General features: G+C 45.9%; 1 protein-coding gene across 10 annotated transcripts in view; it reads right to left on the reverse strand.

The window, feature by feature from the left end:
- Positions 1 to 17,874, reverse strand: part of RALGDS (ral guanine nucleotide dissociation stimulator) — a 99,822-nt gene that overhangs the window by 40,841 nt on the left and 41,107 nt on the right. For 2 of the 10 annotated variants that reach the window (XM_075578771.1, XM_075578770.1), the window contains exon 1: positions 9,492 to 9,882. The exons of 6 other annotated variants lie outside the window; for them this stretch is intronic. In XM_075578771.1, the coding sequence (XP_075434886.1) occupies positions 9,492 to 9,671 (180 nt within the window). In that variant the 5' untranslated portion in view covers positions 9,672 to 9,882. Of the gene's footprint in view, positions 1 to 9,491; positions 9,883 to 17,874 lie in introns of those variants that run through there. 2 more of the 10 variants (XM_075578781.1, XM_075578772.1) reach the window with 1 other exon arrangement.

Raw genomic sequence — 17,874 nt, forward strand, 5'->3', positions numbered from 1 at the left:
AGATTTCCTAATGTGCCTACAAATTAGATTGTCAGCTTTTCTGGGCAGCCTCGTTTCTTTTGCAGAATTCACCCTTCCCCTGAACAAATAAGCCCCCCTCCGAAGGCGCGAGCTAGGCCGCAAAGCCTGGCACAAAACAGCACAAGCCCCGCGGACAGGACACAGCGAGGCATTTTTACGTGCCATGTTTTTGCCTCGCACTGCTGTCCCAGCCGGGCCTCCCGGAGAGGCGCATGTACCTACAGCTGGAGGAACTTAACCCCGGCCCGAAATAATGAGCGGGATTCCAGAAACATCAGCAGGGGAGGCCTCGCATTCCAGCTCGTCATCTGGTTCCTTTAAAACTGCTCTCCTCCAGCCATACATTTTGCCTCTTTTAAAAAAAAAAAGGCGCAGTCCCACGTCAGACCCCCAAACCGAGCAGCCGGTCAACGCAGTTTAATGTTGTTGCCTTTTATGTTTCACCTTGAGAGATCTGGTCTTGCCCTTTCCAAAGCTGTTTTTAGTTTTAAAATCGGAGGCATCGCTCAGAAGATAGAAGCGTTTTAACAATAAAGTGTCCGGGGCGGTTAAAATGGAGTTCTCCCCAGGGCCCGGTGCAGTCTAACGGTTACCATGGTAACCTGAGATGCTAGAGACCAAAGAAACATTGATGGTTAGACAGTGAAGTGACCGGGATATGTTCCCGGAGCTGAAAACATGGCGACAACTGCTCGTCTCCAAGAATATATACGTTACTCGGCGGTGCTATATACACAGAGTTTATCCCCAACCTTATACAGTTCGGGGGCAAATCATTTTCATCTGGCTACTTAAACTGTTGGACTCTACGCCTAAGAGTTATATTCACACAGTAACACACAGACCATCGTATGTAAGGGTATACAAAAACATGATCCATTTTTGCTCTCTCTCTCCTCCCCCATGTTGTCAAACTTGGCAGCATGTTATACACCAAGCGTGGCCAACTGCAGTCCTCAAGGGCCATCAACAGGTCAGGTTTTTCAGGATATCCCTGCTTCAGCACAGGTGGCTCTATCAGTCCCAGCTTCAGCACAGGTGGCTCAATCAGTGGCTCAGTCTTTGACAGAGCCACCTGTGCTGAAGCAGGTATATCCTGAAAACCTGACCTGTTGGTGGCCTCAAGGACTGGAGTTGGCCACCCCTGGTATACTATACACAGTACAAAAAGGTTCTGAATAATTACCCCGATACATATTTCTCATTCATTCAGGATCTTTTGTTGTTCTTTTTATAAAGTGGAGATAAGATGACAAGTTGGGTTAAAGCGGGTCAAAAAAATGCCAGCCCTCCCGCAGAGAAAGGTACAAATGCCTGGGTGATGCAAATGAGCACACAGTGTATGAATTACCCAGAATCCCTGGCTGCAGCGGAAGCGCCCTATGCAAAGATATAATGGGGAAGGGCAGCCTACGTGACGCGTGAATGTGCTCACAAGTGGCATTTGGATCCAAAAAGCCATGGCGATTTCCTACATAAAATTACTTACACATACCTTTCAGTACTAAGGGACACATACCCCTCACAACTGATGTTCCCCCAGGAACGCGTACCTCTCATCACCCTCTCCTACACGGGCATTACTGAGACATACCCCTCCTGACTAGTCCCCCATCAGGGGGCAACCCCTGTCCCCATGGGGGTCACATATCTCTGATCACCAAGCTAAGAGGGTACCAGCGTCTGATGCCATGTGATAACTCTACATGCCAATACCTACGTCTGCAGATCAAGTAGGGCAGGGGTGCTCAACTTCAGCCCAACAGGTCAGGTTTTGTGGATATCAACCTCCCCCCCCCCCCCAACATGTCATGTTGAGGATACCCCTGCTTCAGCACAGGTGGCTCTGTCAAATATTAAGCCACCTGTGCTGAAGCAGGGACATCTTGAAAACCTGACCTGCTGAGGACCGGAAGTTGAGCACCCCTGAAATAAGGGGGTCTAAGAAGCATTTCTTTCCCATAGCAAATATGTTTGAAAACTGCACCCCAATGTCACAAATCAACACTATGCCACTTCCAAAAGAGACCAGAAGCTTTGGCTCTCCTCCCCCCGAGATTACTGAGAAACAAGGAGCCTCAGAACTGGATAAAACATACGTCTACAACACACAAGGTGATCTACTGGGGGGCGAGAGACCCTCGACAAAAGGTGTACTTGGCGCTAGGGGTCCTGTAGATGCGATGGCGAGGAAATGTGTGGAACGCGCACAACATCGGCACGTTAGGGACACTAAGAAAATATTTTGCATCCCATTAAACACGTAGCAAATTGGTTTAATAAACAGATGAATCAGTCGGTGAATAGCAGCTGTGTTATTCAGTATGCTGAGGGCTTTAAAAATAAAAGAAATCATAATATTACACCATCACCTGCATTAATACATACTGTACCGGCCGCTCTGTCTTAAAGCAGCCGCCTGCGCTGATCGGATAATAATTCATTCGTTTTTGCATTTTATGTAATTACTTTACTAGATCGCTTCTTGCCTTTTCCAACGCAGGTTTTTTTTCTTCGCAATCGGATGCTCCGTTCAGGAGATAGAAGCGTTTTAAAAGTTACGTGTCCGGGAGGTTAAAATGGAGCTCTCCCCAGAGGCCAGTGTAGTTTAAAAAAATGGTTACCATGGTAGCTGTAGAATCATGATTTTAGTTGTTTTTTTAACACTAAAAAAAAAAAAACACAACAAGATCAGGACATTTTCAGGGGGCAATATACTATTATATGAGTTATTTTAGCAAGTGAAACTCATATAGGATCCTGGGGAGAGGTTGTATCTATAGGCGTAGAGCAGGGGTGGTCAACTCCAGCCCTCAAGGGCCCCCAACAGGTCAGGTATGAGGGATATCCCTGCTTCAGCACAGCTGGCATAATCAGTGGCTCAGTCAATATCCATAAAACCTGGCCTGTTGGTGGCCCTTGAGGACTGAGTTTGACCCCCCCCCCCCCGATATACAAATCGAGTAAAAGAAAATAGCAAAGAAATAGGCGCAGCAGATTGATCTTCAGCAATTTATCACCTGTCCCAAAATAAATCATGGACATGAAGTAAAATGGCTGAATATTGATCGGCCACGCCCATTCCGTGGCTTTATTTAGTGGCATCAAGTCATTATTATAGGGACAGCTGCTAGACTACTACTGGTGCCCCGGTAACTAAGTACGTAACCCTCGCTCTATCAGATAGTGAGAGCTCCAATATAGGATTCCCACCCCCCGGGCAGAGTACCATCACATGTCACCCCCCCTCAACCCCCCCCCCCATCACCGGACAGAGTACCATCACGCGTCACCCCCCCCCCCCACCGGACAGAGTACCATCACGCGTCACACCCCTCACCCCCCCTCCCCCACCGGACAGAGTACCATCACACGTCACCCCCCTCCCCCTCCCTCCCCCACCGGGCAGAGTACCATCACACGTCGCCCCCCTCCCCCCCCTCCCCCACCGGGCAGAGTACCATCACACGTCGCCCCCCTCCCCCCCCCTCCCCCACCGGACAGAGTACCATCACACGTCACCCCCCTCACCAGCCCTCCCACACCGGACAGAGTACCATCAAACGTCACACACCCCCGCCTCCCACCGTACATAATACCATCACACGTCACCCGCCCACCATCCAGAGTACCTTCACATGTCACCCCCCCCCCGCCATACAGAGTACCATCACACGTCACCCCCCTCACCTCCGCTCCCCCACCGGGCAGAGTATCATCACACGTCACCCCCCTCACCCCCCCTCCCCCACCGGACAGAGTACCATCAAACGTCACACCCCCCCGCCTCCCACCGTACATAGTACCATCACACGTCACCCGCCCACCATACAGAGTACTATCACACGTCACCCCCCACCGCACAGAGTACCATCACACGTCACCCCCCACCGCACAGAGTACTATCACACGTCACCCCCCACCGCATAGAGTACCATCACACGTCACCCCCACCGCACAGAGTACCATCACACGTCACCCCCCACCGCACAGAGTACCATCACACGTCACCCCCCACCGCACAGAGTACTATCACACGTCACCCCCCACCGCACAGAGTACTATCACACGTCACCCCCCACCGCACAGAGTACTATCACACGTCACCCCCCACCGCACAGAGTACTATCACACGTCACCCCCCACCGCACAGAGTACTATCACACGTCACCCCCCACTGCACAGAGAACCATCACACGTCACCAAGTAACAGAGAAATAAATGTCAGATAAAACCCATTCCTCCCAGCCCCCAGTCTGCCCAGCCCCCCTGTTTGGTACATCACACACCCCATGCACGCATCTAGGATCCTATAGCCCAGATCCAGCAAAGTGTGCTAAGCTTTAGCACGCCTCCGCTCCCGCTCACACGCAGGGGAATACAAGCATGCCAACGCTTAGCTCCCTTTTGTTGATCTAGGCCTATGTGCTGTGACGCCGGTTCCTAGTGCGGAGGCCTGGAAACCCCATCTCACTGGCCGTCATGTACTCCTATCTCACATGATAAAGGTTATGGTGGGTAAAAAAAAAAAAGTGACAAAAACCCTCCACAATAAAAAATATCACTAGTGAGCACGTTCACATGTCTCAGACAGGTCTGCAGCCCTGCCTTTCCCCGTTATCTCCCAGCATACAGTGCTTCTACTGCAGCAAGGGATTCTGGGAAATGACATGCAAATGAGCACAACATGTCACTTTTAAGCTTCTTATCCATTTTAACACGGACCCCTATAAGCTTATTCCTGCCGTATCACACAGTTTCTCAGCACAGCAGGGGTTACAGAAGTGCAGAGTCCAGCACTTCTGCTACAGTATCGCAACACACGGTACCCCACAGACAGTAACCCATGGGTCACAGGGCGCTCTGCATACGGTCCCACCGTGTGCCAACACCACGTCTAAGCAACTGCAATGAAATCAGCCGGAGAAGATCGCGTGGAGCTGGACTGAGCCGCACTAACACCCCCTAACATCCGCACCCCCAGACCTTAATGGAATCCGCTGTGCGGCTGGGCCATACTCCATCCTGATGTATACTCCATCCCGATGTATACTCCATCCCACCGTGAGCTGTCACTTTACCTCTTGTTTCTACACGGTCACTTATAAAACCGGCACATTGTCAGCGCTCCGTCCCTTCTGTATCTGCCTGTGCTGGGTTACCCTTATTTGCTATGTCACTCTGTTTATGTCATTTGAACCGCTCTGCCCTCATTTGTACTGCTCTGCAGACCACGTTGGCACTTTACAAATAAACAATAACAATAGTCCAAGGTCCATCCGGGGCTAGGTTGGGCCCGGCGAGCCGGAAGCCGAGGAGTCCTGGCATACATGGCTGTGGCTGTATTGTATTGCAATATTTGTTTAAGCCGTGCACAAATACACCCACCCCCCACCCCCCTCCCCACCCCCTCCCCACCATCCACCACAGTCAGCAGAACTGGCTCTTCTGTTCATTCCTGTATCCCAGAGAGAGGATGCAGAGGAATTCAGGGAGGGAGATAGAGAGGCCAGCATCTGCAAGGCATTAAACAGAGCCATGTGATGTGGGGGGAGGGATAAGGGGAGCCACAAATCCTACCCCCCCCCCTTCTACTCAGCATAAACAAGAAAGTTCCTCTGTAACCCCTCCAGTGCCACGGGGATGGGCTACATATGAATATAGCGCCATCCACGTACACCGCGCCTTTCAGCAGTACATACATGGAAATAAACGCTTCATACATACCAGTACACATCAGGGGAGGGCGTCCCTGCCCCGGAGAGCTTACAATCTAAGTGGTAAGGAGAACTTGCAGAGGCCGTTACACATTGATAACATTTCATAGCACAGTCACTGACGGTATGTATGGGCGTCACTGCGCAGAAGGAGCTTACACTCTAGCCGCGCTGCGTGTACGGCATGGAAGGGGTTGGTGACCCACTGCGGTGACAAAGTACACACATCTCTGGCGCCGAGCTGTGAAAAGCGCGAAGCGAACGGTTGGGAATAAGCACACAGATCGGGCGCTGCAGCGAGGCGGAGGCGGGACCGGCCGCTGCGCTTTATCCGGTTAATGTGAGCGCCGATTCTTTTCCATGGGACACGATGACAACCTGGGCTGCTCACAGGCAATGAGAAACCCAACATCACCCAACTGCTGGGGAAGAAAAGGTTAATGCTTTAACCCCTCTGCTGCCACAGGGGCCTGAAACACGTTGCACTTAGACTGTAAGCTCTTCAGGGCAGGAAATCCTTTTCCTGGTGTTACTTTTATGCCGGAGGCGCTTACTCCCATTATGTGTTATATTATTATGTCCTGTGTATCACTGCTGTGACGCGCGAGGTACACGGATGATGCTATATAAATATATACATACAAACCAATGCGTTATATGCACCCCTGTGCTCATTTACATATAGGGTTGGGGCGTAATATATATATATATATATATATCAAATGGAAATATTGCTGTGTGCTCATTTGCATGTCTTAGACTGCAACCCTGCCTTTCACCATTATCACCCAGCATACATTGCTTCCACTGCAGCAAGGGATTCTGGGAAATGACATGCAAATGAGCACCCAGTGCCACCTTTTGCTTCAAATCCACATGACATGGACCCCTATAAGCTTATGCCTGCTGCATTATTTGCACACACACACACACACACACACACACACACACACACACACACACTCTCTATCTCCATAATGCAGACAAAAAGGCCAAAGTTTTGGTCCCCAGGGTGACCTTCCTCAGGGTGGCGACCTCTCTGGGACCTTCCTCAGGGTGCGGTCACAGAGGACGAAACGTTGGTTTCTGTACTTTGGACAATAAAGATGACATTTTTGATATTCAACCTTGCAGTTCTGTCTATTGTATTGAAGTTTGGCGCAGTATTTATTACATATATCTCGTCGTAGAGGTAAAAGTCATTAACTACATTCTATGGGTACGGAGGAAAGGGGCGATTTAAATGTTCTTTTTGACAGGGAAAATTCTGCATTTAAAAAGGACGGTATTTTGATATGGCAAATGCTGAAGATATGGGGTCTGGAATAAGTTCTTCAATAGAAAGATCAAGAAATTCCAAGTCAGGACGAGTATATACCTCAGGTAACGTCACTGGACAAATGGTTACCGGGGGGTCAGAGGTAAAGGAATAAAGAAAAATGAAAATATATACAGTATAAATCACGATGACACCCTGACTGTGGGGCACACTGGATTTATAGTGAGTGTGCTTCACGTTTTTTCCACCACCAGCCAGTTTATCCCCATTATTATGTATATATTGATTATACGTCACCGAGGCTTGCAATGAAACAAAAACCTTCAAACATCAGTTAGTAAAAACAAAGAAACACATCTCACACATTGCTAGAATTCTCTCCTGTCTCGACACGCTCAGCATTGACTGCATGGGAACACCACACAGATCATGCTAACTTCCTGGTGAATATGACATTCACACAGTGAGTGTTCGTGACACAATGCTATCATTCCGATGGCATCTTAATTACAGCTCTGCAACCTTCCAAAACCCTGTACAAATAGCTGGCGTGGATTTAACCCTATTGGCCGGTTAAACACAAGTGGATGTACAGCTGGACTACTGCATCTTTTTAATGTGGCATTTAAAATCTCCGAACCCCTCTCACTGCCAGAGGCCAGCACACAACTATTAGTGTTCAGTTTCATGTATCCCTGCACAAGTACAAAAAGAAATACGCCTTCATTAAACTCGAGTTTAAGGTCACGTAGAGCAGTCACACATGGACACAACGTGAGCGGGAATTTGTGCCTCAGAGCTAACATTCTAATAAGTGTGGTATGTATGTATACCTTTATTTAAATAGCACCATCCAGGTGTATTGTGCCTTACAATACACGTGACATAATATTAGAATACACTGGGAATAAGCGTGTCGGACAAAACAATAGGAAAAGGAGTCCCTGCCCCCAAGAGCTTACAATCTAAGTGAAAGAAACATGCTATAGGATTTCATGTAAATGCATTATAGTATTAGTGTAAGCGCAGATAATGGAACCGGTTGCGATACTCTGCAAATCCATCTTATTATCGGCCACGTTATAAGGGGTAAAAATGCTCCATTGTTTTCAAAAGTTTCCGGAGGAAGGGGAAAAAAAAGAAAAACAAAAAAACCTTTTGCCAACATCGGGCTCTGATAACTCTTCCTGACCCCAAACAATGCACAATCTCTAAACTTCAAAGCTACTCCCATATCAGAAGCAGCTTTATCTACACGTCACCTTTCTGTGCCCCAGGACCAGAAAAGGCAGAGCAGTATATTACAGGGTCAGATAATGTAGGGTACGTTCACACTGTAAGATCTCTGGGCTTTTACAGCTTCCAGTCTCATGGTAACTTGTGTAATCGTTCAGCACCAGTACGGTGAATACTAAAGGACTCCAAACCCGTGTACAGTATTATCATGGAAATGGTTACACAAGTAGCCATTCATTGTAATGCTACCTTTGGCACAATCCAGTCCCCATTCCCCTTTGTCACTTTGATCAGCTAATACTGTTACAGTCTGGCCCTCTGAAAGCCAAAGCTGCCCAATAAACCCAGCCATGTGAAATTGATGTGGTTTCCATCCCACTGTAATCCACTCATGATTAAAATTCCTTCCAGCATAATGATTTAACCATTTCACTTCTGGACGTGAACACCATGGGCGGAGTTGGGAAGCCATGAAAGATAACCATAGCAAAACAATAATAGTGGTCACCAAGGATGCTGGTCTCTGCGATGGTTCTAGACCCAGAGATGGAACCTTATGGACCTGGCACATCTCAATCTTCTTGTGCCTCAGGCACCAAAGCCAGTGGAAAACGGTTCTCCCACTTTATCCGTATTTTACTGTCTCCATAATTATATACAAGAGGAAGTACAGTCTGGGCTTTCCAGAACATTTATCAGAAGCCAAACTGAATAGAGTGCCTTATTGCTATTACATTATACCGCTGTACTGCATCAGTATTGCCCTTTATTTTACATTGTCTACATTTGAGAACAGCTATGCAACATACATCCACATTAATAAGGCAAAGGCTTAATCTAACGCTATATGTATGTAATCCTTGCAGTATAGAATACTGGGATACTTAAACGCTGCCCCCCTAACCCCAATACTTTCACCCTCTCACTGCCACCACAGACTGAAAAATATAGCATAGATGATACAGGGAATAAAAAGGCGAGTGAACTCTTCTCTTGAAGACCACATGCCACAGGAATGGTTAAACAGTCCTAATTTGGGAGGGGGGGGGGGTCAGCTGTCATGTTATAATCGATTTCAGATCACCTGGAGGTTAAACTTAAACCAACAAGTGTAGTGCCTGGTAACTGAAAGGGTTAAACGCAAGGCTTGCCATAGCAGGGATCAACTCTGCGCATCCCTAGAGGGCAAGGAGAGGGTTGTTTTGGTAACCCCCACAAACACAAGGCTTTGATCTTACCTCCAGCGGGGGCAGGTCAGGGTCCAGCTGAGTGAAGCTGCTCAGAACAACAGGACTGTCTCCAGCCACCTCCAGCTTGACTCCATCCCAAAGACTTCTCACCTTCCTGGAGCCCTCAAACATTTTCTCCGGGCTGCCTGTCTGCTCATGATGAGGCTCCAGCAACATTAGATAAATCATGGGGACAACTGGTGCATCCTCAACCCAACATCTGCAGAGAGCAGCCCCTCCAGCTGTGTGTCGGTGTGTGTGGAGTGCTCTCTCTCCTTCTCCAGGAGACAGGGATGGATAGGGACCCCCAGTGTTGGGCTCAGTCTGCTCTCTGCTGCAGCCTCTATCTCTCTACTGAGATCTCTCCAGGGCTGTGGGTTTGCCATTCACACCGAGAGCCTGCAGCACACACCCACACAGTGACACAGCCCTGATGTCATCAGCAGTTACATGAAACGGGGAACAGCCAGCAGGGCCAGATCAAAGCCACGGAGTGGATCTCACAAGGGCAGCACCTCTCTCATCTGCATGGCCACTCCCTGAGCATTGTCCCCTCTCACAATGCTGGGTGCAGGAGTGAGATGTAGATGCAATATCAATATATATAATACAATATAAATATATATATATATTTTTTTGTATTATATATATATTGATATTGCATTTACATCTCACTCCTGCATATATATATTATATATATATATATATATATATATATATATATATATATATATATATATATATTTATTTTATCTGAGATATATATATATATTTATTTTATCTTATATATATATATATATATATTTATTTTATCATATATATATATATATATATATATATATATATATATATATATATATATATATAAAAAAATATATATATATATATATATATGCAAATACAACTGTAAGTACAAATGCATATTTGCTTTCCTGTGGAGGGTTTTTGTCACTTTTTTTACTCACCATAACTTAACTCAGTAATATATATATATATATATATATATATATATATATATTCATTTAAGTTTCCAAAGGGTAAGAAAAAAATGTACAAGTAGAAGGGCCAGAAGTGAACTGCAACATCAAATAATATATATATGCAAATGTAAATACAACTGTATGCTCATCTGCATGTCTTAGGCAGGTCTGCCACCTTTTGCTTCAAATCCATTTTAACATGGACCCCTATAAGCTTATGCTTGCTGCATTGCACAGCTTTTCATCAGCACAGCCTGGGTTTAGATGCACAGCCAGTAAACCTACCCACAGTCAGCTGTTTACACACACACACACACACACACACACACACACACACACACACACACACACACACACACACACACACACACACACACACACACGTTATCCTTATTTCATGGTTTTCTAAGCATTGGATGATTGAGGGCAAACTTATTTCCTACTTACTATCTGGTGTAATTGGGTTACATTTTTTTTTCCATTCAATTGTATCTTCCAATATCATACAGCACAACATATAACCATGCCATTTATAGGTCATTCAAGCACTGCAGGGGTTAAGGCATCACTGGAGTTTGTGACAAGATGAAGCCAACATGGATTAAAAGATATTTGGTGTTCAGTTGATTCCCTTAATGTTTCCTAGCCGTGCTGGGCGGAGTAACACTGCGGAATGTGTAAAAAAAACGGGAAACTTATGGGAACGCAGCCCTGTAATTCAGCCAATCAGACTGCTGCGTTTTCCTTGTAGTAATATTTTTTTTAGCTTTGTATATTATTATGAATATTGGTTTTTATGGACTCAGGATAGAAATATATAAAAGTATGATCTGTGACACAAAAGGTAATAATATATTAATAATAATTTATTTCACTATCTCTATCTGTCGCTCAGTGAGGCAAGACACTGACTGATAAGAATAACACAAGAGTGTGAATCTGGGGATCCTGGTTCAATTCCCGGTGTCGGCTCCTTGTGACCTTGGGCAAGTCACTTTATCTCCCTGTGCCTCAGGCACCAAAATCATAGATTGTAAGCTCCTATGGGCAGGGCCTGCATATGAAAATACAAACCTATATGTGCTGTGTACCGCGCCCTATACTGTAACGCGCCTCGAGTCCCAGTGGGAGAAAAAAGCGCTCTATGAATTAAAGTTGTTATAATAACAGTAAAGTTATTATTTCACTCTCTCGCACAGCCTATCCGAAACATTATCACTACAATATGTCTATTTCATATAGAAAGAAGGAAGAGAAAAAGAACACGGAGGCAGCCATATTAAATGTGGTCTGCATCAGTTGCACAATGTGAAGGATTGCTTGAAGCAAGTTAACAGCTTGCATTAAAAGGGCAGCAGATCTGTTACTGTAATGGGGAGAGAAAAAAAAATGCTGTTTTATATATCAGTGAAAAAAATAAATATTTTTGTACCTTGTGTAAGTGTGTCAACGTACTGACCGTAATTGCCCCCAGGAGTAAATATACCTACATGCTCACAAATACATAGATAAACAAAAGCAAAGGGCAGCTAATTACAGATTAACATAAAGATACCTCTCCCCACCTACATCCTTCACTGCTCTGTCTTGGAGTATTGTCTGAATCCCAAAGAAAGGAAGGAACAGCTGGAAATAACCTTACAAAAGCCTCATCTCCCTTCAAACTGGGCTAATGGTCTCAAAGTGGGTTTAACCTCTTCCCTTCCAGTTGCCTGCAACACATTATGGGTTGCTTGTCAGAATTAATTAATAATTCGATTGTAAGCTCTTCGGGGCAGGGACTCCTTTTCCTGATGTTACTTTTGTGTCTGAAGCACATCTTCCCATCATGTGTTATTTGTTTATATTATTAGGTCATGTGTATTACTGCGGTGAAGCGCTATGTACATTAATGGCGCTATATAAATAAATATATACATACATACATTTATTATATTGTCGTTGACGAGGTAAAAGTCATTAGCTACATTCTTTGAGTAGCGAGGAAAAAGGCGATTAAATGTTCTTTTTGACATTATTTCAAAATAACACTTAATGAGTTGTATGTTTTGGTAACTCTGACCTATGACTAATTAGGCACTTAATGAGTTTTTCAATAGAAATGTCAAGAAATTCCAAGTCAGGAATGGCATTTAGTGAGCGTTTGCCAAAAAATGCACTTAATGGGTTTTACCTCTACTGCGAGGATATGTAGAATTCAGTAGGTTATGATATACATTGTGTATGTATGTATCATTTTACTTACATAACGCCCAACAGTGCACACAGCGCTGTACTATATTACAATACAGCGAATATCATGTACACACAGTGGGCCGGGGGATACACATAACAGGTAAATAACAACATAACACAAAGGTAGACACTGCTCTGAAGAGCTTACAATCTAATTGGTATTTTAGGAGGTTTCAGACACAGTAGGAATACAAGTGCAGGCAGGGGAGGTTAAGTGCATCAGAAGCCAGCAGTCGAGGCGCAGATAAAATAAGTATCTCATTAAATGAAGAGGTGACTTTTCGGCTGGGCTTTGAATGCAGAAAGTGAAGCTGTTTGGCTGATACTGTGTGGGAGAGGGTTTCCAAAGTTGGGAGACATTTGGTGAAAAGGTTGTAGAGTTTAAAGGGCCGTGGAGCTAAAAAGTGAACAGACGAGACAACCTTGGCTCAGGTGTAAGAGGCGAGGAGGTGTGTAACAAGGTATCAGGGTTGATATATATTGGGGGCGAGAGGAAAGTAGAGCCTTAACAGAAAAGAGGAGAATTTTGTAGTTTATACACAGATTAACAGGAGATATATTAATAACAGAAACAGGAGATCAGAAGCAGATGGAAGTCTAGAATAACAGCAGCGTTTTAATTGGATTGTAAGGGAGAGAAGTGTAAGGGAGGCCCATTTAACAGAATGCTGCAGTAATCAATACGGGAGAGAATGAGGGTACGCGTTAGAGTTTTAGTCAGTGCGGAACCGAAGAAGCCGCCTATTTTTCCTTTGCAGAGGAGGAAGGAACAGAAAGATTTAGCAACAGCGTTTGTGTGAGGGCAAAAATAGGAGGCATTAAATGTAACCCCATACAGTGTACCCGCGAGGCTGGGAGGATAATGGAGAAGGGAACAATAGGGCCTGGTTTGGGAGGGAGTGTGAGAAGCTACGTTTTAGCCATATTTGAGGCTATGAATGGACAGAGGCAGGGATTACTGATGGCACTATGTGATGTGGGTGTAAGGGCAGGTGTGGATTAATATAGTTGTTTGTCACCAGCATAGAAATGATAGCTGAATCTGAAGGGGTTAATGAGGTCACATGGTAATTGCTTATATAGAGAGAACAGTAAGGGACCTAAAACAAGAGCCAACAGCGAGATCCATAGCGGTAGAAGTGTTGGCAAGGAGCAGTGAGAGAGGTAGAAGGAAAGCCAGTAGAGGGCAGTGGCCCAGATGCACAGAGAAGAATGTGCAGAAGAGGACGGTCAACAGTTCTGAAAGCCAGAAGTGAGATCAAGAAGAATCTGAATGGAATATTCCTTGAGTTTTGGCAATATGGAGGTCATTAGCTACCTTGGTGTGTGCGGTTTCAGCTGAGTATGAAGTCTGTTTGGAGTGGGTCAAGTAGGCTATGCCAGTTGAGAAATTGAAGTATGCATAGAGAAACAGGGTGTTCCAGACGTTTAGAGGCAAAAGGCCAGAGAGAGACAGGGCAATAGATAGAAGGGGAGGTACGGTCAAGGGTGTTATTCTTGGTTATAACTCGGACAAAAACATCCTTATAAGCAGAGGGAAATAGTGCCAGAGCAAAGAGATTAAAAATATGAGTGAGGATGGGGACCAGGCTGGAAGAGAGAAGTTTAAGGAGATGGTGGCAAGGCTGTAGGTGGTGGAGGTTGAGGAGAAGAGTTGAGGCACTTCTTCATCTACCCAGAGAAAATGAGTCAAAGGTAAAAGTAGGGGATCTAGGCTTACATACTTTGGTGGGGATTCACAAAGCTCTGATAACAGGTATTTGCACTCGATCGACGTTAACGGCTATTCAAGTCAATGACGGCTAATGCTGATCGAGCGCCAATGCCTGTTACCGGAGCTTCATGAATTCCCCCCTCTGACTCGGCATAAGCTGGTGATATCACTTCTTTTAATATAGTGGTGCAGAATAAAACAAGGTTGGGACATGCTGGCTTATTATATATGCACGTTGTGAAAATAGACGAGATGTGGACGTCCTGACAGTGGTGATTCTGTATGGGGGGGGGGGAAAGAAGGTTCCTGTGCCTAAAGAAAAATAGATTTTTTTTTTAATCTAAAAGAATATAAAAATAGTTCAGTTTTAAATAAAGAAATGTGGTAGAAAAGGCATGTATCCATTCCTCATACTTTCCTAATCACGAGTTCTTCATCCCAATACAAAAAGGTGTTGGAACACAAAACATGGGTCTGTCACTCTGCTAAGTTTTCCCACAACACTATCCCTGCTGACGTCATAGAGAAGCTCCTTCCATGTCAATCTGAGAAGAGAGTTAAGGAACATCTATTTGGTTCCTTTAAACGTGTGATTCCCAACAGGGGGTTCAGGAACCTCTAGGGGTTCGCGAGGTGCCTCCAACGTGGGACGTGGAAACTCCAGCAGTAATTGACAGCTATACTCCCCCGTGCTGCCTGCACACTCTGAGGGGCAGATTGGGACCTTATTAAAGCATGTGTGTGTCTACAAGCTCAGGACATTATACTGCCTGGGACCCGTCACACAGTTTTGTCAGCAATAGTCTGACGAGTCGGATATAATTAGGGGTTCGTGGAACATATATTTTCTAACGGGGGTGCACAGTGTTTGGTTATCTCATTGGTAAAATTAATGGTGCTTTCCCCCTGATTTTAAGAAATTCTAAATGGGGAATGCTAAGCCTTTTTTTAAAGACCATATTCATGCTTTGAAACAAAAGGGATGGAAGTGACTTTTTGAACAATTTTTTATTTTTACATACAAAAAATAAATAAGTAAATAAAAGTGGCGCTACAAGATTGCAAATGAAGAAGGGACAGAACTATGGGTGCGTCCGTACAAAAGCAGCAGGACTCTGTGACCCTCACATCTCCACCTCTGGGCAGAGTGATACTTTGTCAGGGAGAACATTGAATAGCGAAGGAACATTGCACGAGTGTTTAGTTATTTGTAGCGTTCTCAGTGCGTCACAGTTTGCCCCATTCGTTTGCAAGCCCCTCTCTTTCTAACCGGGCTCTCTCATTCCAGGCGGCCACGCAGGACGGGACACTACCCAGCACGTGGCCAGCCACGCAGGACCAGCTTGGTTTAAAGATTTTGCATGAATCCCCCCACACGTTTCTTTAATGAGAGAAACAAAACAGGCAGGTGAGATTCCCGAGCAGTGAAGTACAATTCAGTCACTGCCCACAAGTAAGGCACTACGAGAGTTCAGTTACCACAAAATAACTCCCGCTTCTGCTGTCTGAATTGAAGTCTGTCCACCCTCACTTAGTAAGAGTGATTCTCATTCAGTACCGTCTTCAATAAATGGCTTTTAAAATAAAAGGATAAAACATAAGAAAGTTTGAAAAAAGCAATGCGCTGCAGGCCCCTCCAGGACCGAAGGGGTTAAATCTACACCTTCTCAGCCACTAGTTGATCTGTATGTGTCCCACTTTTTTTAATGTCTGGTTATACCCACGTCCCTGCTTCATGTTGCATCACCAGCAACCAGCCTCGCACTGAGGAGACCCCAAAGGGATGAAACATCTGTCTGTGAGCGGGGTTACTGGCTCTGCTCTTCTGTAAACCAGGCTGTGCTGAGAAGCTGTGTAATGCGGCAGGCATAAGCCGATAGGGGTCCCATGTTAAACTGGATAAAAAGTAAAGAGTGACACTGTGTGCTCGTTTGCATGTCATTACCCAGAATCCCTGGCTGCAGTGGAAGCGCTGTATGCTAAGCGATAATGGGGAAAGATGGGTTGCAGAGCTGTCTCAGATATGCAAATACACCACAAGTGCTATTTTTATTTACTGTCCTACTATATAATTACATTACCATAACCGTGCCCTATATCACAGTTTCATGACACAGCATCATCTTAAACTTAGCCCGGCACCTATGGAATGCTTTGTTTAGTATTGCAAGATACCCAATGTCACGGTTTGCACAGAAAAGCACTAATAGGTCAGGAATGACTAGAATGCTTGTTACATTCATCAATATTATTTTCTCTTTGAAATAAAGGATCCGGGGTTACATTTTTCGAGCAGATCCCCTCTCTGTCGGTACTATATGGCTGCCTGGAAATGTGGCAGCGTTATCATGGCAATGCGGTGTATTACAACATTACCGTGGCCACATTTTGGGTTTATCACACCCTGGCACGGTGTTCTCGGGGGTACTCCTGCACACCCGCCTCTTGAGTGGGCGCGTGGTATTCCAGTCACTGTGAGTCAGCCTCTCTCTCTTCTCGCCTTTCAGTGGCTTCTCCTACTACTGGAAACTGTTTATCTTCTCTACGTGGGATCCATCCTTCATTACTCTCCTGGCAGGGGCAGGGCCCCAGGCCAAATACCTTTTCTATCAGTGAGAGAGTGGAGGAGCTATGAAACAATAAATAGCCCTTAGAACAGGGGTGCTCAACTCCAGTCCTCAAGCTCTCACAACAGGTCAGGTTTTCAAGATATCCCTGCTTCAGCACAGGTAGCTTAATCAGTCCCTGCTTCAGCACAGATGGCTCAGAGACTGAGCCTCTGATTCCGCCACCAGCCACCAGTGCTCAACTCCCTTTAGGTGTGTGAGAGACAGGCAGACACAGACAGTACTGGGAGCCCCGGGAGGTGAGACTGTGCCAGCGATGTGAGCTAGGAGAGGTGTGTGAGAGACACAGGCAGACACAGACAGTACTGGAAGCCCCGGGAGGTGAGACTGTGCCAGCGATGTGAGCTTGGAGAGGTGTGAGAGACACAGGCAGACACAGACAGAACTGGAAGTTCCGAGAGGTGAGACTATGCCAGCGATGTGAGCTAGGAGAGGTGTGTGAGAGACAGGCAGACACAGACAGTACTGGAAGCCCCGGGGCGGTGAGACTGTGCCAGCGATGTGAGCTAGGAGAGGTGTGTGAGAGACACAGGCAGAACTGGAAGCCTCGGGAGGTGAGACTGTGCCAGCGATGTGAGCTAGGAGAGGTGTGTGAGAGACACAGGCAGACACAGACAGAACTGGAAGCCCAGGGAGGTGAGACTGTGCCAGCGATGTGAGCTAGGAGAGGTGTGTGAGAGAGACAGGCAGACACAGACAGAACTGGAAGCCCCGGGAGGTGAGACTGTGCCAGCGATGTGAGCTAGGAGAGGTGTGTGAGAGAGACAGGCAGACACAGACAGAACTGGAAGCCCCGGGAGGTGAGACTGTGCCAGCGATGTGAGCTAGGAGAGGTG

Source organism: Ascaphus truei, chromosome 21, assembly GCF_040206685.1.
Source record: "Ascaphus truei isolate aAscTru1 chromosome 21, aAscTru1.hap1, whole genome shotgun sequence".
NCBI classification, from domain to species: domain Eukaryota; kingdom Metazoa; phylum Chordata; class Amphibia; order Anura; family Ascaphidae; genus Ascaphus; species Ascaphus truei.